This window comes from Rhineura floridana, chromosome 9 (genome assembly GCF_030035675.1).
Source record: "Rhineura floridana isolate rRhiFlo1 chromosome 9, rRhiFlo1.hap2, whole genome shotgun sequence".
Lineage (NCBI taxonomy): Eukaryota > Metazoa > Chordata > Lepidosauria > Squamata > Rhineuridae > Rhineura > Rhineura floridana.
In genome coordinates, this window is record NC_084488.1 from 106,329,167 (window position 1) to 106,351,873 (window position 22,707).

The 22,707-nt window shown below is 44.6% G+C and overlaps 1 protein-coding gene across 2 annotated transcripts; it reads right to left on the reverse strand.

Moving 5' to 3' along the window:
- Positions 1-1,010: 1,010 nt before the first annotated feature.
- LOC133364348 (uncharacterized) lies at positions 1,011-21,112 on the reverse strand. Of its 2 annotated transcripts, XM_061584743.1 has the most exons (3): positions 21,008-21,112; positions 6,217-6,438; positions 1,011-2,793 (listed from the first exon to the last, which is right to left on the reverse strand). In XM_061584743.1, the coding sequence occupies exons 2-3, from the start codon at positions 6,407-6,409 to the stop codon at positions 2,363-2,365; spliced, it is 624 nt and encodes a 207-aa protein (XP_061440727.1). In that variant the 5' UTR covers positions 6,410-6,438; positions 21,008-21,112; the 3' UTR covers positions 1,011-2,362. The 2 variants fall into 2 exon arrangements, with proteins under 2 accessions (XP_061440727.1, XP_061440726.1); XM_061584742.1 differs by lacking the exon at positions 21,008-21,112 and having other exon boundaries at positions 6,217-6,524.
- Positions 21,113-22,707: the final 1,595 nt, after the last annotated feature.

The following is a 22,707-nucleotide window of genomic DNA, read 5'->3' on the forward strand; positions in this document are numbered from 1 at the left end:
CTACATTCTAGACAAGCAGAAGTTAAAGGTTTCTAAATAGAGTGCTCTTCACCCAGGAAAGCAATTCTCATACCATCCAGGCTGAAAAGCACAGACCAGGGCCGGTGAGGGCTGTAAACTGGGGAGAGGGAATGGGGCTAGTCAGGACTATGGCCTGGTGAGGAAGCATGGCCTGGTAGAATCCTGAGGGCAGTAGTGGCTGGCAGTGGTAGCTTGTGCACACTGGGACTGGTGGGGAGGAAGCCAGAGGTGGAGCCAGAGTAGGTGGAGCCAGAGGCAATGACAGGCAAAGCCATCTAACTCTAGCGTTTGCCCATTCTTCTCTTCCTCCTCCTCCCTGCTGAGTTCCCCAAGAGCAAATCTGAGACTAAAGAGGAGGAAGGTTAGGGGATTTGGACCTGGTGCTCAATGGGGTACAATTGCCCCTGAGAGACCAGGTCCGCAGCCTGGAGGTCATTCTTGACTCCCAACTGTCCATGGAAGCTCAGGTTTCAGCTGTGAACCGGGCTGCGCTGTATCAACTCCATCTGATACGGAGGCTATGCCCCTACCTTCCCAGTCATCTGTTCCCATCGATGGTACATGCCCTGGTCTCCTCTCGCCTAGGCTACTGTAATGCGCTCTATGTGGTGCTACCCTTGAAAACGGCCCGGAAGCTGCAACTGGTACAGAACACAGCGGTGCACCTGATTAAAGGCAGCCGCCAGCGAGATCACATCACTCCAGTGCTAAAAGAGTTGCACTGGTTACCAGTTGCTTGCCGGGCCCAATTCAAGGTGTTGGTTTTGACCTTTAAATCCCTACATGGTTTTGGCCCAGTCTATCTGAAGGAGCACCTCCAGCATCATCAGCTATGCCACCCAACAAGATCAGCCTCAAAAGACCTTCTCTCCATCCCGTCAGTCAAAACAGCCAGACTGGTTGTCCCGTCCAGAGCCGGAACTACAAGGCTGAGACACGGGTGCAATTAAATCTCGTTTTATTAAAGTAATGGATACATCAAAGGCATTGCGCTTCATAGAAAAACCTGCACTAACTCATTAAAAGTCCCTAACTACACTCTAGACATGCTCTGCGGCGTATGAAGGAAGTTGACACAGCAGCTCCCCACTGTAAACGGCAAGCTTAAGTAGGGAACATTTTTGATCGTAATCTCTGACTCCTTCGCAAGTCCTGTCTCTGCCCTGTCTGTTTCTCGTGGCGGCAGGAGTGAGGTGACGGGGGGCGTGTCTCTAATGGCTCATCGGAAGACACCTGCTCCTGAGTAACGGACTCGAGGTCAGGGGACTGCGTCGCGCTGGTGGCATCCTGGGAACTGCTTGGTACGGGAGGAGTTGGCACTTTTGCTGGAGCTTCCCCCAACAGGTCCTCAGCAGCAACTGGGGGCGGCACGCTCTCCTCCTTGGAGATCGCACCATCCGTGGGAACTGGCTGAGATTCAGGCTCGCTTCCCCCCCCCCAAGGTCTCGCTCAGACTCAACAACTCCCAAGTCTTCCGTGTCTTCTGGCAGCAGAGGCACCTGAAACTCATGCCTCCCCCCTTCCTGTCCCTTCTGGGAGAGCTGAGGCTCAACACTGGTGAGGACTAGGGAGAGGGCTTTTTCAATTGTGGCCACCACCCTGTGGAACTCCCTCCCAAATTATCTCTGCCATGCCCCTTCTATGATGAGCTTCCACCGGGCCTTCAAGACCTGGCTCTTCAGGCAGGCTTTTGGGGTGGGCTAGATCTTATTGCCACCCCACAAGGAAGACTCGTGACACAAGATTGGAATAATGTTATATTTATTAAATATAACATGCTAAATCCAAAACCAGACAGCCAAATTCAAATATAAGTACTTCGGGCAGGTGAGGCTAAACCTAACTACGTGGGACTAAACGCCCACCTTCTTAAGGCATCTATTCACCTCATTGCATAACTCCACAGTCAAGGATGCAGGTGAAATCCCCCCTCCTTGCTTTTGGAGCCAGGTGCGTGGTTCCAACCTCCACACCATGGCCCCGCCGTACAGGCGTTCACCATGATGCACAAGCCAGTCCCACAAGGACACCATCCAGATCGCCACCATGCATGAAGCCCTGATGGTTCCCTGGGGAGTGCCCCTTTCTCAGGATGCCTTAACCGCCTAAATATAATCCCCATATACCTCACCTGCCCGAATTCTATGCCACAAGAGGGGATCAGCTTAAGCTTGTTCCCCTCAACCCAATGAAGATAACAAATCCCGTAAACCCTTCATAAGATCCTCCAAAAACAAATCACACCCCTGCTCCGAAAGATGAACCCCATCACCCCGGAACAAATATGGGGCATGGAACTTAATCCTATTATGGGGAATGAATGCCCCACCAAGCGACAGAACTAATGCCCAGATTTTCCTGTTAACCCATTTCCTAGACCTATCGATCCGATTGGGATAACAGCACCCCTCCACACCCTTCTGACTAGCATGTCTGACCAAACAATTATAAGTTGGGTGTACGAGCTAATAAGCCACTTGAGATCGCGCGTAACCTTGAGCAGCAAGTCCAATCCTGGACGCTGCACCAAATCATTTTCCCCCAAATGAACCAACAAGATATGTGGCCGATCGGCTGCCGACATAATCTGACACACAGAAGGTAAAAACGCATCCCATAGCATGCCCCTACGGGCTACCCAATGGACCGTAGCTGTGGCAGAAAGCGGCAGCTGAGTTCCGGGAGCAGACGAAGATGCCCGCCGATGAGCCCAGAACAAAATTGAGTGGCCACACAAGACGATCCTCACAGGAATAGGAAGGCTTAGCAAACCTAAGGAAACAAAAACAAAATTCCTATTATTAAAATCTGACATAGGATTTAAATGCATCGGAACGCCATCGTCCAATCGCCTGTATATCACTGACGCACATGCCCACGAGGGCTGCGGCCGTCGCCGCGCCAATCCGGAAGGAATGCAGCCCATAGACTCCAGCTTCGCGACCACTGGCCAACAAGGCCCGCCGAACAACGGCCCAAAATTGAAATTGAGTCAGGGCAGAACCATCAGCATGTATGAAAAGATAACGCTGGCCCGCTGGCCGAAGAGACAGAAATTGACGTATTGCAGCCACAGGGCATAATTCTGAGACCTGGCAGCTGCGTAAAAACACAAGACAGCCACGGCCTTTTTGATCGGTCTTAGAGACACGCAGGGAAAACCTCACCATATCTGCACCTAATGTGCAATCGCCAAAGCATAAGGCTCTATAGGTCACATCGCGCTTGGAGGGGGCCAATACTTCGCTAGGGCGAAAAGCACCGTAAAACATCATCAGAGTTACTGTGGCGAACAGGTGCGACTCATACACAGATGAGCATAATGAATGAAACAATGCCAGGATCTGGAGGAGTACATCGGGCGTGATTGGCCTCCTCCGGTCAGCGGGCCTGGGAGCGGAACGCGACCAACCCTCAAGGACCTTTCTGACCCTAAAATCTACAGAATGATCCGGCAGCCCCCGAGCCTTAGATATAAAGGCAAGCGCCGAGAGGTGGCCGGCAATAGTGGAAACAGCATTATTTTGCCCTTTTAGAAATATCATAAACTTCAATAGATGATCCACAGGTATAGGCCACGCCAAAGGCAACTCCTTGCTGATGCAAAAAGTCTGGAACTTAGCGAATGAACGCTCATACACATGTCGAGTACTGGGAGCAAGCGCAGCGGCAATTGCAACCCCAACTTCTAGTTGCCAAGGTTCCACAGGAAAGGTGGGATTGGTATAGGATCCAGTACCGCTCCAGGTACAAGTTGCCGAAAACGCGCCATCTGAAAGCGGGAAAGGGCATCAGCAACGGAGTTACGTAAACCTGGAACATGCTTGGCTAGAAATAAAATATTAAATCGCAGACATTGCAAGACAAAAGCCCGCACCAAGCGCATAACACGAGGAGACCTAGAAGTTTGGGCATTAATCACGCAAACTGTGGACCAATTATCGCACCAGAAGCGCACAGTTCGATTCTGAAATGCCAATGGCCAGAGATGCACCGCAACAACTATTGGAAAAAATTCCAAGAATGTCAAATCGAAAATAATTCTGTTAGCACGCCAACTGGAAGGCCATTTCTCAGCGCACCACTGGGATCTAAATATTACTCCGAAACCGATGCTGCCGGCAGCATCAGAATGCACCTGCAATTCCGCTTCCAGCAGTAATTCGTCCCGCCAGAAGGACAGGCCATTGAACTCCTGCAGGAATTCAAGCCACATGTGCAAATCCGCTCTCATACCTGCTGTAATCCTAACGAAATGAAAGCGAGAGCGAACTCCCTTCATGGCGTCACATAAACGCCTAAGGAATGCATGACCGGGGGAAATGACTTTAGAAGCAAAAACTAAATGACCCACGAGCTCCTGCAGCCGAGCCAGTGATAGTTTTTTAAGTCCAATAATGTTGTTAAGCAGTTGTCACAGTACAACCAACTTATCCAGTGGCAAACGGGAAGACTGTGCTACCGTATCCAACTGGATCCCTAAGAAAACTAGAGAAGTAGCAGGGCCCTCAGACTTTTCAGGAGCTAGCGGGACACCCAATTCGTCAGTTAAAGCGGTAAAGGATTGCATCAAATGAAGGCAGTGAGAAGACTCAGCTGGCCCAACAAATAAAAAATCATCAAGATAATGAGCAGAGAAGGAGGAGGAGGCTCTCCTGCGCAGTGCCCATTCAAGAAACGTGCTGAATGCTTCAAAAGCAGCACAAGAAACAGAACAACCCATTGGCATGGCCCTATCTACGTAAAATTGACCCTGAAATTTAAAACCCAGTAAATCTACATCATCCGGATGCACAGGCAGGAGGCGAAAAGTGGATTTTATATCACACTTTGCCATTAAGGCGCCCCTGCCAGCTCTCCTAACTACTCTCACTGCCTCATCAAAAGAAGTATACTTAACTGATGCATGTAAGGGCGAAATGCCATCATTAACAGATGCACCTTTCGGATACGATAAATTATGAATAAGTCGGTATTCACCAACTTGTTTCTTAGGCACAATACCTAACGGAGAAATCCGCAAATTTTCCACAGGAGGACATGGAAAGGGACCTGATATACGGTCGGCAATGATCTCCTTATGAAGCTTAGCTAACACTACGTGCGCCAAGTTACGAATAGGGGGCTGATTAACTGAAGTAGCGATCCTAGGACCGTGAAAAGGGATATGAAAACCCAACGTAAAACCCTGAAGTATGAAACTAGCAGCCTGCCTATTGGGGTAACATGCTAACAACTCAGCCAAAGGAGCCAGCTTGATCGGGCTACTGGCTTTGCGACGTACTGCCGCTGTTGCCAAAACCCCGTTTTTGCTGTTGGCGCTCCCCTGTGCTCTGACGAGGCGTACGTGCCCGCTGGCATGAGGAACTGGGGTGGTTGCCACCACACAGTGCACAGGCGTGTCTAAACCTACAGGGGCGTCTAAGGCATCTGCCAGTACTATTGAATGTCCAGCAGACTTGCTGGGATTGAACCCAGTGCCCGCCTTGGCTAGAACCAGAGGCGGAAATCTGCGCTCGTGCTAGCAAATGCCCGCTATCAGTCCTATCGCCCAGAGTGGGCCTGGCTGGGGTCATGGATCGCAGCCAAAGACCAGGGTGCTCGATATCCTAACGAAGGGTGGGATCCAATGCCGCCCTCTGTCTGAAATTCTCATCGTACTGTAGCCAAGCTGTACCTGAGAATTCGCGGAAGGCACGGTGAACAATGTCCTGATATTTTATCATGGACAAAGCCCGAGACGGGTAAGCCTGAGTCATTACGCCCACATAAATGGTATAGGCGTTCAACCAATTAGGCCACACCCGATCCACTTTCCGTTTAATAGCAGCCTCACGCTCCTTGCCCTCGTGCCCTTCCTTAGGTTTTGTTTCGTTTTCTCGAAACAAGAGAGAAAACAGGTCTATGTACTCTCCTCACCAAATTTTCTCTTTGGTACCTAACAATAAATGGTCCCCAAGAGGAAGCGAGGTATCTCCCTGTGGGTAAATACCTTGAGGTAGGGGCAAATGACCAGGCGCTAGAGAAGAGGAATCAGAAGTCGGTTGCCAAGGGGACACTGCAGCAGCAGGCCAAGGGAGCTGTGGGTGCTGAGGCACCAACACCCCCCCATGAACACCACTGGGTGCCCAGGATCACTATGAAAGGCACTAGAAGCAGGTCCATGTATAGTATGTGGGTGTAGTTGTTGCTCACCTGTATGAGCTGCAGGAGAAGCTACGACCTGCGGCGTTGGGAACCCAGGAGCCCCAGGAGTGAACGTGGTAAAGGCTGAATGAAACAGAGGCTGAACTTGCTGGCGCTCAGTTGCAGGTGAATCAAGAGCCGTGGGAAGCACTGCAGGCAGACCAACCTGAGGCGTATGCCCTGTAGGCTCTTCAATGGGCATAACAGCTTCCAGCACACCAACCCTAGAAGCTAAATCAGCAAGAATACGAGATTTAGTCATTTTGGAAGCCAACCTAGCAGATTTTTTACCTACAGGTCTGGAACTGGGACCCGCTTCGCCATCCGTAGACTGCCTGCGTTCTTTTTCCAGCGCCTCGATTCTAGCCACCAAGGCACGGATGGTCCCCAAATCCTCTTCATCAGAAGATTGAATCTGCAATGGTGGAGGGTGTTTTTCAGCCTGCTTCACAACCTTAACCCCTTTCTTCTGTTGCACCTTCCTGGGCGGCATGGTGAAAACCAGAAAAATAATTACCCAATCAATAAATATGAAAACACCACCAATTTTCTGAAGCAATAAATTTGCAGTAACTGACACACTCAAAATGCCAGATAGAATTAAACCAAATTAAAAATATTCAATTTATTGTATTTGATTTATGTATATTTTAATTTATGAATTATTATTTTTAAATTAATTATTAAATTAATACTATTAATTTATAAACAGTTGTGGGGGGGATAAGGAAAAAGGTAAGGTGGAAGTGGGTCAGGATTCAAACAATTAAAATTGAGTGCAACAAGCTGATAAATATATTCAAAACCAATCCAATACAGAACAATCAATATAGTAAGAAAAACTACTACATATGAACGTATAAACTGTTTAGGGGTGGGGGTGGGGGATAGGGGGTGGGGGTGGGGGATCGAACAAACGAACGCTGGGGCAGGTAGAATAAACAAATTCACCACTAACACGGGAACATATACACCACTGATTGAAAATCCAAACACCAAATTCAAAAGGCAAGTGAATAAAACAAGGCTTATATTCAAGGTAAAAACAAACGGGAATAAAGCGCCGGCTAAAAAGCCGCCCGGGGGCGGGGGAGAACGCCTGCCGCCCAGCTGATTGGCGGGGAACACAACAAGGGAATGATAAGACTAAAACAATACAGGGAAGGTAACCAATCAATAAAAAACTTAGAATAGAGCAAACTGTAACAGCGATACGCCAACGGAGCCGCAGGAAGGTAGATCCAACCGCATGTGCCACGAGGTGAAAAAGGCAAGCGCGGGAAGGAAAGGAGCAGCCTTATATAAGGTGCTCAAATGCCCTTCCCTATTGGGTAAGCGATCTCACGTGGCTTCAAACGTACATAATTCAAACCCTCACGAGTCCTCCCTATAATAATGGCGGCGGCAAATACATCCCCTTTTAATAGGAACGACATTATCATTGTTTTTAGATTTTTAATGTCTAATGTATTTGTATGTCTATTTTGTACGTCGCCCAGAGTGGCTGGATAACCAGCCAGATGGGCGACTAATAAATTCAATAAATAAAGGAAGGAAGCAGATAGGTTGGACAAGTTGTAAATAAGGAGGCAGGCAGGTGGCTGCTAGCTGAGAGCAGACTAAGGTCCATAGGGCAGTGCCCCACTTGCTCTAATGGTGACTGGTGTATAATTAGTTCTTTGCGGCAGATTTACCCTGTCCTCCTTGCAAGGAGCTCAGGGCGGTGTACAAGCTTCACCTCCCATTACATCTTTAAAACAACAAATGTATTAGGCAGGAGGAGAACCTGAACCCTGAAGACATCAATATCACATGGTGTGTATGCACGCTAATGAAGTTAGGGGAGGAAATCCATGGCATCTGTGAACATTTGGAGCTTTTTAGTTAGAAAAAAGGTGAGTAAGAGGAGACATGCTATAAGTGTATAAAATTACACATGGTGTGGAGAAAGTGAATAGAGAAAAGTTTCTCTCATAACACTAGAACTCAAGGACATCTAATGAAAGCTGACCGTTGGAAGATTCAAGACAGACAAAAGAAATTATTTCTTCACACAGCACATAAAACTGTGGAATTCGCTCCTACATCAGTTCGGGTGCCCATCTGGATGGCTTTAAAAGTAGATTAGACAAATTCATGGAGGATAAGGCCATCAGGGGCTACTGGCCACAATGGCTATGTTCTGCCTCCATTGCCAAAGGCAGTTGCTGGGAATCACAAGTAGGGAGTCCTGCTTTTGGGCTTTCCATAGTCACCTGATTGGCCACTGTGGGAGCAGGATGTTGGACTAGATGTCCTTTGGTGTGATCCAGCAGGGCTGTTCTTATGTTCTTCTCTACCAAGAGAAAATAGGAACAGTGGTTTACCTGGGACAGACACAAGAAAATAGACGTTGTCCCCTTAAATTGCTTGGAAAGTTTAAGTATATGGAATAAGGACTTCCTTTTTGCATCTTCCCCATTTTTAAAAGGCTCACAATTGCCTTGAAATGAGGCCGGGGGATGTAGCATTATCCCACATCACAGTTTCTTCCAGAAACATTCACTGTGTGAGGCCTGAGAGAGGATGCTGACTGATCAAGGGCTTTTGTGTACTTGGCCCATTTCCAAATTGGTGGAAACTTCTATCTTTTTAGCCTGTCCTTGTTAGTTTTGTATGTTCCCAAGTATGATATAATATAATTTTCCAAATTATAACCTACAAGAACATTATATGGTTAAAATATTTTTCAGGCAATTTTTGAAGAAAAATAAAGGATAATTTAAGGCACACACACACATACAAGAATGCGTACAGAAATAAATGCCGTGGAGTTTATTGCAATAAAAATATAGAAACTGGACAATATATATATGCAACAGTGAAGAAACATGCTAAAACCGTTCTTTTAAGTCATTTGGGTTTCCTTTCAAGTTTGGGGTACCTATTATTGTTGTTGTTGTTGTTATTTAGAAGTTTGCTATCCAAAAAAGTCTCCAAGTGACTTACATTTAAAAACATATACATAAATAAATACATTATACCATGGAAAGGAAGGGAATCATATAAAGCATTAATTAAGCCTGGAGCTGTATTGGGGTTGGAAAAAATAAATTGGTCAGATCATATAAAAATCACAAGTTGATATAAGGTCAGGAGAAAATGAATGGTTCAAAGTTTAAACATGAACTATGGACCTCTGCATATGTGGATCTGGCTCCAAACATCCCTCTAGTGGTCTTACACTGTAGCACATCCAGTAGTGTTGTGTGTTTGACTGGCTTGATCCTTGCAAATGAAGGTAGCAGGACCTTCGCAAAAAAGAATGCTAATATTTCCTAATGACTGTAGATGTTTCCCGAATGGGCAATTCACGTGTAAGAAAAAGAACAACTACAGGTGTGTGTGTGTGTGTGTGTGTGTGTGTGTGTGTGTGTGTGTGTGTGTGTGTGTGTGTGTGTGTGTGTGTGTGTGTGTGTGTGTGTGTGTGTGTGTGTGTGTGTGTGTGTGTGTGGAGAGAGAGAGAGAGAGAGAGAGAGTACTAATAATGTCCATATTTTCCAACTTTCCCTGTTTACTGGACAGTTGTACAGAACCTCTCTTATCTTTTGGTACCTGCCAAGGGGCAACAGAAGGAGTTTGCATCATCAGGCATCTGCTGAGTCCCACATCTCAGCAGGGGGATAGGTGCCAGCCTCCAGGGTTTCCATCCCAGTCCTGATGCTCCCCCTCCTCTTTGATTTTGCTCTTTGCTTACATGCCTTCTTCAAATGAGTGAGCACTGAGAAGAGTAAAGAGTAGAAAAAGAAGCCTCTCCTTGCCTTGACCTTTGTATGGGCGGTGGAGTGGACTGGAACTAGGGCAAGCAAATGGGCAGCAGGGAGGGAGCCCATCCCTGAAGTCCTCTACCTCAAGAGCCTTCCAAAACCTGGAGTCAGCATTCTCCTTGTGCCTGGTAAATCACTATTTTTATCTTCTCCCAATTGTTATTGGTGATGCCGTGTCAACTTTTTTAGTGTGCGTTGCTAGTATTGTTATTCTTCAGGGCTCCCTTCCCTCTCTAGAGTCTCTAGAACAGGAGTGGGGAATCTTTGGCCCTCCAGGCAGGCCTGTAGCAGGAGGGGGGCAAATGGGGGCACCACCCCACCAGAGCTGTGCTCCCCCCCCGAATATTGGGGGGAAATTGCCTTGTTTTAAGAACAGGAGCAATTGAAGGATAGGACCTTCTGAAAAATTCAGTGAATAAGGCAGGCAAGTGCACAAGAAAAGCATCATCTGGAAGAGCTCCCAAAAGTCTGCTCACTCAAGGCTTTCCCTGACTGAGGGTGGGTTTTTCATGATCACAATCACCCTATAATTACGTAAGTGATCCTGGGGGGAAAACAGCCTGTGTAATGAATGACATGACCCTTAAAAGTTAGAACTTTGTATTATGGGCTAGAGTTAGACTCCACCCCTTAGACTTGCCTTTGCTCAGCTTTTCCGTTTCAGTTGTGTTTCCTACCCAGCCAGTAATAAACAAGCATGTTAGCTTTCCTGCATCAAGAAGTAAAAGTTTGTTTATTCTGCTGTTATTATCATGAGTAGAGCAGGATTGGGTGCTTATTGCTAAAGGGTGAAATAAAGAGATATCTTAAAATGATCTGAAAAAGTTACTCTTTATTCTTTTAAAGCAATCAGTATACTCACAATCATGCTGGCTAATTTTTTTCATCTTTTTCTTGATTAATTGATTAAAAAGGATGAAAACAGCCCTAGAGGAATAGGAATGTACGCTACAGTTAGCTCACTGGCTGGCTGGATACCTAGGCTGTAACTCATGCCTGATATATGATTTTCCCAATATGTGTAATCCAGCATGAGGCTTTTTCAGGGTCTCTGGACAGAAAAATCAATCCAGCACCCAGTAAAAAAATTCCAATTGCTTTCCACAATTAATTTCCGATTGCTTATTTCATCTTTTATATAGCAGCCAGTTTAAAAGTTTTCCCTTAATTGTCCAACAGGAAGGAAAATCTAAAGGCCAGGAAGAAGACTAGCAGGAGGGACTCTCAAGGAGGAAGTAACAAACACACCCCATAGCATTTATTTTCTCTCTGCCCCTCCCTAATCTTGTAGTATGGGCAAGTTTGTTTTTCAGGTGGAATCTAAAACTGAGATACCTAATGCAGCATCAAAGCCAAGCTCATGAGCTCATTGTCTTTACCAAAGTAATTAAGTTCTTGAAGAATCAGAACACAAGGACAGATCACAGGTGAAAGGGGACTGTAGCTATAGGCAAAGTCACACTTTTGAGTCTGGTATTCCTGGGGATCTCTCAAAAACGGGTGAGACAATTCAACAGATTAAGCTTCATTAATGTAAATTAACACACTCTCTGGATGGAGAAGGAATGACGAGGAAAGTCACTGCTTTTCCCTTCCTTTGGTCTTACCCTCACATCCCCTCCACCAGTGGGGGGGAGATTGGCTGGCACTATGCGCCTCTCCCCAATGAATGAGCAACTCCCTTATGAGGAAAGGTTGCAGCATTTGGGGCGTTTTAGTTTAGAGAAAAGGCGGGTCAGAGGAGACATGATAGAAGTGTATAAAATTATGCATGGCATTGAGAAAAGTGGATAGAGAAAAGTTTTTCTCATAATACTAGAACTCGTGGACATTCAAAGAAGCTGAATGTTGGAAGATTCAGGACAAACAAAAGGAAGTACTTCTTTACTCAGCGCATAGTTAAACTATGGAATTTGCTCCCACAAGACGCAGTAATGGCCACCAGCTTGGATGGGTTTAAAAGAAGATTAGACAAATTCATGGAGGACAGGGCTATCAATGGCTACTAGCCATGATGGCTGTGCTGTGCCACCCTAGTCAGAGGCAGCATGCTTCTGAAAACCAGTTGCCGGAAGCCTCAGGAGGGGAGAGTGTTCTTGCACTCGGGTCCTGCTTGCGGGCTTCCCCCAGGCACCTGGTTGGCCACTGTGAGAACAGGATGCTGGACTAGATGGGCCACTGGCCTGATCCAGCAGGCTCTTCTTATGTTCTTGTGTTCTTAATGCATCACCTAGAAATGTGGCTGCCCCACCTAACATGGAAAGCTGGCTACAGGGCTGCCTCCAAGTGTTGTTGGACTACAGTTCCCATAATCCCTGACTACTGGCCGTGATGGTTGGGACTGATTGGACCTGGAGTCCAGCAACATCTGGCCACAGGATTTCCCATCTGTGCTCTAGAAATTAAATCTCTGTCTGTGGGTGTATGGAGTGGGCTAATGCACATGCATATAAATATAAGCACATGGATGCTGAGAGAACAAGAAGCACCAGCTGCTCTTTCAACATATTTCAGCTGTTGAGGCATATTTTGAATAATTGATAACCAGTTTTAATTAGAATATTCCAAAGATACTATTGGTCAGAAAGGAAATGAGAGGCCCATAGACAGCCATCTCCTTGACGGTAACAATAAGATGGCATGAGAGTGCTACCATTTTGGATAAGGGAAGGCACATACAGTATTGGGAGAACAATAGATGGTGATGATCACAGCAAGCAGTATAGACACACTCCCTGCTTGCTTTCAGTTCAATATGTCATATTTTGTATTCAAGGAAGCCAACATGGTATCCCTGTTTGTAAGACTCATCAATCTTTTGTGGATATTTGTAAGGATCAAAATTGAGGTGCCGCTGATCTTAAATTTGAATTGTAGACAAAATCCATATAATATGCATCACTTTTGAATAGAGCCCCACATCATTGAAACGAGAATAGTAATGCTCTAACGTGAATATGAGCAAGATATTTGTTTTTGTTTGTTTGTGTATTTATTTTATTACACAGCATAAATCACCCGGCAAGTGAGAAGATGTTCTATACATCCTTTCAAAAAAAAAAAGCGCTACACTTGTTTTGCCCTTTTCCTTCTTTGAGAAAACAACACAAGCTATTGCAGTTATCATAGTGCTGATGATGAGACAAGTTCTTAAGTATTTTTGTGGGAATGTGGGCATTGCTGTCTAATCCAGAGGATGCTGATGTCAATGGAAAAACTCCCAGTGGTTTCCATGGGTTTGCCCCGGGAAAGCATTTAAGTATATGCAGCTTAACTTCACTTCTTCTTTAGGCTGTTGTTCTGTCTGTGCCATCTGGGGTGATAAGAAAGGAGTTATACAACCCTTGTGGCTGGGGTAGGCGTCTGATGAACTGGGTTTGAGGTTTGTGTTTGGAAGGCAGGGGGGTTGGAGACTACCTGGACTGTTAAGGTACGTGGGAGGGAGGAGTTTACAGGACTATGGAATGACAGGTGAGGTGATGGTGGGAATTTTGTTAGCTAGCAGTTGGGAGAGGGGAAAGGGTGGAGGGTAGGTTGGGTTAGCAGAAGAAGAAGGGGTTTTGGACACATGTTCTCAAACTGTGGTCTGCGATACTTAGGGATGGGTGAACCCATCCATTTTGGTTTCTCTCCTTTGTCATTTTTCCATTCTTAAGTTCAGTTCTCCCCCCCCATGATGAAAACATGTTTTCTAAAATTAAAAAAATGTATGAACTCCCTTATGAGGAAAGGTTGCAGCATTTGGGGCTTTTTAGTTTAGAGAAAAGGCGAGTCAGAGGAGACATGATAGAAGTGTATAAAATTATGCATGGCATTGAGAAAGTGGATAGGGAAAAGTTCTTCTCCCTCTCTCATAATACTAGAACTCGGGGACATTCAAAGAAGCTGAATGTTGGAAGATTGAGGACAAACAAAAGGAAGTACTTCTTTACTCAGCGCATAGTTAAACTATGGAATTTGCTCCCACAAGACGCAGTAATGGTCACCAGCTTGGATGGCTTTAAAAGAAGATTGGACAAATTCATGGAGGACAGGGCTATCAATGGCTACTAGCCATGATGGCTGTGCTCTGCCACCCTAGTCAGAGGCAGCATGCTTCTGAAAACCAGTTGCCGGAAGCCTCAGGAGGGGAGAGTGTTCTTGCACTCGGGTCCTGCTTGCGGGCTTCCCCCAGGCACCTGGTTGGCCACTGTGAGAACAGGATGCTGGACTAGATGGGCCACTGGCCTGATCCAGCAGGCTCTTCTTATGTTCTTATGTTCTTATAAATATTGTTTTATTCTATTCATTCCATTCAGTTCCATTCATCCAGTATGCATTTCATAGGGATAAGTCAGAGGGTATTACCGGTGACTAGTCATAGGGAAGAAATTTGATTCAGTTCACATTTAAAGGCAAATTTGCCTAATTCATACTTGCCTAAACAATACATGAGCTGAAACATACCCATCCTTCCGAAATTCACGCTTCTCTGAATTTTGCAGTGCAGTCTGCAGCCAAATAATGTGAAATTACAAAATGCATATACTAGGGTAAATTTCACATGTATGTTTATGGGGTCTGAAGTGGTGGTAACTGATCAAAAAGGGGGCCTTGGAGTTGTAGTGAATAGCTCTATGAAGATGTTGACCAAGTGTGCAGCAGCATGAAAAAGGCAACTTCTATGCTAAGGTTATTAGGAAAGGGATTGAACATAAAACTGCCAGTATCATAATGCCATTACACCAATCTATGGTGTGGCAGCACTTGGAATACTGTTTAGAGAAAAGATGAGCAAGAGATGACGTGATAGAAGTATAAAATATTAAAAAGTATAAAATTATGTATAATGTGGAGAGAGTGGAGAGAGAGGCTTTTTTCTCTCACTCTCTCATATAACACTGGGACTCAGGGACATCCAGTGAAGCTAAATGAAGATGCAGGACAGACAAAAGAAAGTACTTCTTCACGTAGTGCATGGTTAAACTATGGAATTTGCTCCCACAACATCTTGGATGGCTTTAAAAGAGGATTAGACAAACTCATGGAGGATAAAGTTATCAATGGTTATAAACCCTGACAGCTATGTTCTACCTGCACTTTTGGGAATACCAGTTGCTGGAAACAACAGAAGGGAAGACTGCTGTTGCCCTCAGGTCCTGCTTCTGGACTTTCCAAGGGAATCTGGTTGGCCACTGTGAGAACAGAATGCTGGACTAGATGCGCCACTGGCCTGATCTAGCAGGTTCTTATATTCTTTAAGACTAGAAAAATGAGACACTGAGAGAAACCAAAACTGACAGTCACCCAGCCCTGCTGGTGAGTAACTCTGTTGGTTTCTCCCTTGTCTCAGAAGATTGACCACACTGAAGACAAAGTATGATGAAAGTCCAGAATGGAAAAGGTTTCAGAAGCACATTGATGTACCAGCTTCTTAATCCTACAGAAATAGAATAAATCCCATGTGGTTATTACACATAACAAAGTGAAACTCTGGAGTTAGTAGTCTGTGATTGAGATTAGTGTAAGGGGCATTCACAAAAGCCTGGTGGAGACATCATGCGAACTCCTTGCTTAACTCTATTATTTATTTATTTATTTTATATTTTATTGCATTTATATACCGCCCCATAGCCGAAGCTCTCTGGGCAGTTTACAACGATTAAAAACATTAAAAACAAATATACAATTTTAAAAACACATTTTTAAAAAGCAATTTATAAACACATGCTAACATTATTATTTATTTCAGGCATTCAGTTTTTATCCATGATGAAAATCACACAAGAGAGAGAATGGGGGAATCCTGCCGAGTCCCCACCAGCATGTCACCTTCTCCTTTTTCCCCATCCCTCTACTGGCGAGAGAACTTGGGGACAAAGTTTGGTATGAGACCCCCAAAAAAGGATATTGAAGAGCTGGAAAAAGTGTTAGAAAAGGGCATCCAAAATGATCAGGGGACTGGATCAATTCCCCTATGAGGAAAGGTTACAAGGTTCATTTGGGTTTTTGCTTGCTTGCTTGCTTGCTTGTTTTTTAGATTAGAGAAAAAAGTGAGTACAGAGAGAATGGATAGAGGTGTATAAAATGGTGCATGGTGCAGAGTCCTCCCCCACCTCATAATACCAGAATCTGGGGTCATCCAATGTTGATGAACAGCTGGAGATTCAGAACACACAAAAGAAAGTACATGTACACAAAGCACACAGTTAATAACGTGTTATACAAATGTGTGGGGTGGCCACATTTGGAATACTGTGTACAGTTGTGGTCATTGCACCTCAAAAAAAGATATTGTAGAGCTTGAAAAGGTTCAGAAAATGGTAACCAAAATGATCAAGGGGATGGAGCAATTCCCCTGTGAGGAAAGGTTACAAGATTTGGGGCTTTTTGGTTTAGTAAAAAGATAAGAGGGAACATGATAGAAGTGTATAAACGTATGCAAGGTGTGAAAAAAATGGATACAGAAAAGTTTCTCTCCCTCCCTCTCTGTCTCTCATAATACAAGAACTTAAGATCATTCAATGAAGCTGAACGCTGGAAGATTCAGTACAGACAAAAGGAAATACTTCTTCACAAAGCAGATAATTCAACTCTAGAATTCATTACCACAAGATGTAATGGCCACCAACTTGGATGGCTTTAGAAGGGATTTATTCACATTCATGAAGATATCAATGGCTAATAGCCATGATGTCTGTTTACTACCTCCAATGTTGAAGGCAGTACGCCTCTCAATATGTTGATGGAAATCTCAAGTGGGAAGAGTTCTTTGAGAGCCACTGTGAGAACAAGGTGCTGGACTAGATGGGCCATCAGCCTGACCCAGCAGGGCTCTTATGTTGTTACTTAGGCTATGGAATTTGCTACCACAAGATGTGGTGACAGCTACTAATTTTGATGGCTTAAAAAAGGGATTCAACAACGTCATGGATAAGGTATCAATGCCTAGAAGACATTATGGAGGCAGCATGCCTCCAAATGCCATTGCTGAGGAATACAAGTAAGGAGAGTGCTGTGGGCTTCCCATAGTCATCTAGTCGACCTCTGTAACAACAGAATGCTAGACTAAACAGGCAGAGCTGTTCTTACATTCCTAATTGAAATGTACAAATGTGCCCCTATTTTTGTCTGTACTGCCTTCACTATTCTACCTGTCTGCCAAGGTAAATGTTAGATATAAGCCAGGAGCTGAACCAAAAAGTCCCAGCCAAGGGGCCAGGCCTGGTAGCCAGAGTTAAGGGAGACACAGAAACATTTGATGACCTTGTTGATCAGGCAAGTTCTCAACCCCACCAGTAAGCATTTTATAGCCCTTCCTGTCCTACTCAGTGGGCAGAGCCAGTCCACAGCCTACTTTATTGTTAAGATGATGATGTTCCAAGCCGCAGTAATGAGAGCTTGCCACATAGGGCAGCTGCACGTGGAACTGAAGGGTCTTGGGTCTGTACCAGTGGTAGCTGGTTCCCATTGGGACTGGTAGGGTGGGAAAGGCAGAGAGGCAACAGTAGGTGGAGCCAGAGTCAAGTTTAGGTGGCGCCAACTAATTTTAGCTTTGTCCCCATCCTCCTTCCTGCTGAGTTTTCAAGGGCAATTCTGACGCTGAGGAGAAGGCTAACTGCCAGTGCCATCCACTGGATTGATTGGTAGGAAAGTATAGGCAGGCTAAGGGCAAACTGAGGTTGGTGGGGCAGTGTCCCATTCATCCTAATGGACTAGCCTCCACTGATATGTACCTAGCAAGTCCTGACACTGACTCTAGAGCTGTTAACCTGGTGCTCTTCAGATGTTTTAGACTACAGCTCCCATCACCTCAACCAACATGGCCAACAGTCAGTGATTATAGGAGTTGTACTCCAAAACATCTGTAGGATGCCAGGTTGGGGGAAGATTGGTCAGATCCTTAATAGGCCTTGTCTCTCTCCACCATTGTCGAATGCATACACAGTGTTTGTGTTTGTTTGTTTTTACAGCAATTTGGATGACACAATGGCAATTCTACTCAGAGGGACTCAGAGGGATATGGAAGACTGAATTAAGGAGATAATTACCTGTGGTGAGTGATGTTACAGATGTATCATTGTGGGGTTTTGTGCTGTTCATGTATTTAAAAGAGGGAAGATTACTGAATGAAAAAAATTAAGAGAGTAAGGTTTCAAAATAAGCAGGCTACTTAACAACAGACTGGGTCTTTGACTGGGTGGATCTTGACTGTGAGCTGGTTATAAGTTTTGTTGTTGTTGTTTTATATAGCAGGATTGGGTAAGTGCCTACTTTCCTGAACTTTGTAAAGAAATGAATACTACTGGCTCGACATAATTTATTAATGAATTATAAGCCTATTTGTGTGATCCAGTGGACTAAAGGGTGGACAGACAAAAGGAAGTACTTCTTTACTCAGCGCATAGTTAAACTATGGAATTTGCTCCCACAAGATGCAGTGATGGCCACCAGCTTGGATGGCTTTAAAAGAAGATTAGACAAATTCATGGAGGACAGGGCTATCAATGGCTACTAGCCATGATGGCTGTGCTCTGCCACCCTAGTCAGAGGCAGCATGCTTCTGAAAACCAGTTGCCGGAAGCCTCAGGAGGGGAGAGTGTTCTTGCACTCGGATCCTGCTTGCGGGCTTCCCCCAGGCACCTGGTTAAGAACATAAGAAGAGCCTGCTGGATCAGGCCAGTGGCCCATCTAGTCCAGCATCCTGTTCTCACAGTGGCCAACCAGGTGCCTGGGGGAAGCCCGCAAGCAGGACCCGAGTGCAAGAACACTCTCCCCTCCTGAGGCTTCCGGCAACTCGTTTTCAGAAGCATGCTGCCTCTGACTAGGGTGGCAGAGCACAGCCATCATGGCTAGTAGCCATTGATAGCCCTGTCCTCCATGAATTTGTCTAATCTTCTTTTAAAGCCATCCAAGCTGGTGGCCATTACTGCATCTTGTGGGAGCAAATTCCATAGTTTAACTGTGCGCTGAGTAAAGAAGTACTTCCTTTTGTTTGTCCTGAATCTTCCAACATTCAGCTTCTTTGAATGTCCACGAGTTCTAGTATTATGAGAGAGGGAGAAGAACTTTTCTCTATCCACTTTCTCAATGCCATGCATAATTTTATACACTTCTATCATGTCTCCTCAGACCCGCCTTTTCTCTAAACTAAAAAGCCCCAAATGCTGCAACCTTTCCTCGTAAGGGAGTCGCTCCATCCCCTTGATCATTCTGGTTGCCCTCTTCTGAACCTTTTCCAACTCTATAATATCCTATATTGGCCACTGTGAGAACAGGATGCTGGACTAGATGGGCCACTGGCCTGATCCAGCAGGCTCTTCTTATGTTGTTATGTTCTTACTTGAATTAAAGGGACCTGATATCAGACCTTGCATCACAGATGAAATGGTGGTCACATGGTAAGGCCATCACATGGAAACTGAACCACAACAGCCTAGAGTGGGGCAGTCATACTCATGGTACCATCCCCAACCATCACTAACAGTGTAGTCCTATGCATATATATAGTCAGAAGTAAGTCCGCTGTGCTCAAATGCACTTACTCCCATGTAAGTGGGTCTAGAATTGCAGCCTACTTGAATTTACCTTCATTGACCTTTGACCTGCCAGCACAACATTCCAATGGGTTGGTTTGCTGTGGATGTGGAAAGTGAGGCCAGAGGGTTGCCACCCAATTCTGTCAAAATTGGCCCACCAGGGTGAGGGAGATAAAGATCTGGCTGACTGGGCCAAAAGGTTTCCTCACTCCAGATGTAAGGGGAATAAGAAGTTTTTATAACATTTGTAGAACTCCCTGGAGAACCCATCCAGTCCAGGGGATTTCTTACTTTTTGACTTAGTGATTACTGCTTTTATTTCTTCCAGAGGAATTGGTGCATTAAGGACTTCCGTATCATTATCAGAAATGGGAGTAATTTGAGTCTTGCCTAAGACACACTGGATTTTGTCTTCTGTTATTTGTGTGTTCCTATAAAGTTCCTCATAATATTTATTTGTTTGTTTGTTTGTTTGTTTGTTTGTTTGTTTATTGCACTTGTATACCACCCCACAGCTGAAGCTCTCTGGGCGGTTTACAGCAATCAATAATACCGTGCAAAATGTTCACAAATATATGTATATACATTTTCTTGCTGTCCACCTTTTGTAACACTCTTACTTCACCGTTTTGTCTTCTACGTTTAAGTTTGTAGCTTAATCATTTGGAGTTTTTATTATCAAGTTTATAATATCTTTGCCTAAAGTAATTTTTTGGATTTTTTCTGTGTTTCTAATAATTCAATTTCTTTTATGTTGTTTGATAAATCCTTTGTGAACCTGAATGTTTATATTCTGGCAATAAAGTTTTGATCTCTGTTTCCAAGAAGCACATGTGTGTTTTATTGCATCTTCTATGGGTACTTATTTAATGCATATGGCATGAACTACTGCCTTTGTGGTTTTCCATTTCACGGTAGGATTTATTTCTTCTGATGCATTGTTTTTAAAGTATTTAGACTCTCTCCAGTGTTTTGTCTGCAGATTTGATTCACTAATAGCAGTGGACTAAATCTCTATAGTTTAGTTGTTGGAGGGATTGCTGTGATAATATTGCACATACTGGGCATGATTGGTAATTTTTATTAATCCACTGTCTGCTTCCACTTAAATCCCTCTGATACAATTATGCTGTTCATTCTGGAGTGTGATTTGGGTGGAGCAGAGTAAAAAGTGAAAGTGTAATCAGAAGAGTTTCTTTCGCCCCCAACCTCATATATCACATGTTCTAACATTTTTATAAATTTTGAATTATGTAAAATTATAATAGGTTAGATAGTTGGATGTGCATAGTTTTGCTCCCTTTTTGGACCAATCGTGTCATATTTATTCCTGACAGGTTCCAGTTTAGATCTCATCCAATGGTTATTTCCCCTGATGTGAATTTCTTTAATTTGTGAAACATTTGGAGTATTCCAATTGCCTCGTATTAGAAACTTACAAAATGGGTTACATGGGCTGAAAATGTTACCACTTACCATGTTCATGATTACAGGCTTTTCATCATCATGACAACATACCAGATAGCATTGTCCTTGGATAAAATGTGGCTTTCTAAGTTGCGATGTCAGAGAATTAGCCAGACAGCATACCTAAAAAGAAAGGGAGGGAGTTTCCTAACCTTGCCTTTGCATGAAATGAAGGCACTTTCCACTCACTCAGGTAACCTTTGAGCCCTTCTGTTTACTGTTTGCTCACTGGGAGAACAACAGAAAGGCTGAAACCCACAAGAGCCACTGGCTGGCAAGTTTGTGGGTTTTGCTCTTTCTTTTTTATTCATAATCTGAGACAGTCCAAATCAAATTTACTGGAATATTAAGGAATGATATACAGGAGATGGAGGCAAAAGCATAACTCACAGATCAGGATACATCACCCATCACTGATGGTGAGAAAGCATCCTTGGGGTAAAAACAGAACAAATTCTAGATTGAAGAATTGAATAGTACTCTGGAAAATGAAAGGGAAAGTGGAGGGATAAGATGTATTACACAGAGTGGTTGGAAAAGAGTTCACCAACTTTTCATTCACCAACTTTTATAAAAAGACTAGCTCTCTGGCTGAAAGAAGGTAGGGAGGACTGGCAACACTGTATATATGATCTATATCTTTCTTTTTTGTTTTTACATTGGCCAGTGGTTGTTACATGAGACAGGAGTGTGGAACCTCAGCCCTGAGCTCAAAAGTGGCCCTCCAAGCCTCTCTACCTGGCCCTTGGGACTCTTATCAGGTCACCACCACCCTGTACCTAGTTCCACCGTCCAGGCTGGAATGTGTCCTTCAGTTCTGAAATATCTCTTGGGTGCCTGGGTGGAGGATAGAGAGAGGTATGTAAGTGTGTAGTAAGTGTACCTACTGCATAAAGGTAACATTTATATTCATTTCTCCACCCACTTTTGCCTCTGGCTCTGCCCACCACTAGCAAATGGCCCCTGGAATATGGCCCAGAAGAAATGCAGCCCTTGAGCTGAAAAGTTGCCCCGTCCCCTGATATAAGCCATGAGCTAAGCCTTCCAGGTAGGATTTATGGGAGTCTTTCAACCCACATCATGTTCTGTTTATTCTGTGGGCCAGATGCTTCCACCATCAAGAATCGTACATGCACTCGCACACAACCACTGGGAAATCTTGCGGAGATTCTATGCAGAGTTGGGATGGTTTAAAATCACAGGCAGGGGCCACAGCTCAGTGGAAGAGCACATGCTTTCCATGCAAATGATCCTAAACTGAATCTTTGGCTTCTCGTGTTGGAAAAAAAAAAGATCAGGTAGCAGGTGATAAAAAAGACCTCTGCCTGAGAGCTGCTGCCTGCTGCCAATCAATAGTTGACTAGATGGATAAATAGTCTGAGGCATCTTCCTTTGTTAAATGATGGACAGGAAAATGCAATCTATACAAGCATACTCAGAAACAACTCCAACTGAATTTCCCAAGGCTCATTTCCAGCAGTGGCAGCTGGGGCTCGATGCCAGTTGAAGCACCTTGGACAGCTCCTTGAAAGTTCAGTCTAAAATCCAGAATGGAGTCCACTGCGCCACTGATATGCAGCCACTGGCCAGCACTGATTTCCAGGCAAATGTGTTTAGGATTGCATCCTTAATCCTAAATACAAGACGTTGAAATAAATCCCATTGAGTTTAATGGGGCTTGTGTGTTCCAATGAACCCTATGAGCGATG

Coding starts and splice junctions, on each gene's coding strand:
- LOC133364348 (XM_061584742.1), bottom strand. CDS start 6,469: ATGACTAAATCTCGTATTCTTGCTGATTTAGCTTCTAGGGTTGGTGTG. Junction 2,794..6,216: donor TTCTCCTGCAGCTCATACAG/GTGAGCAACAAC, acceptor TTGTTTCCTTAG/GTTTGCTAAGCCTTCCTATT.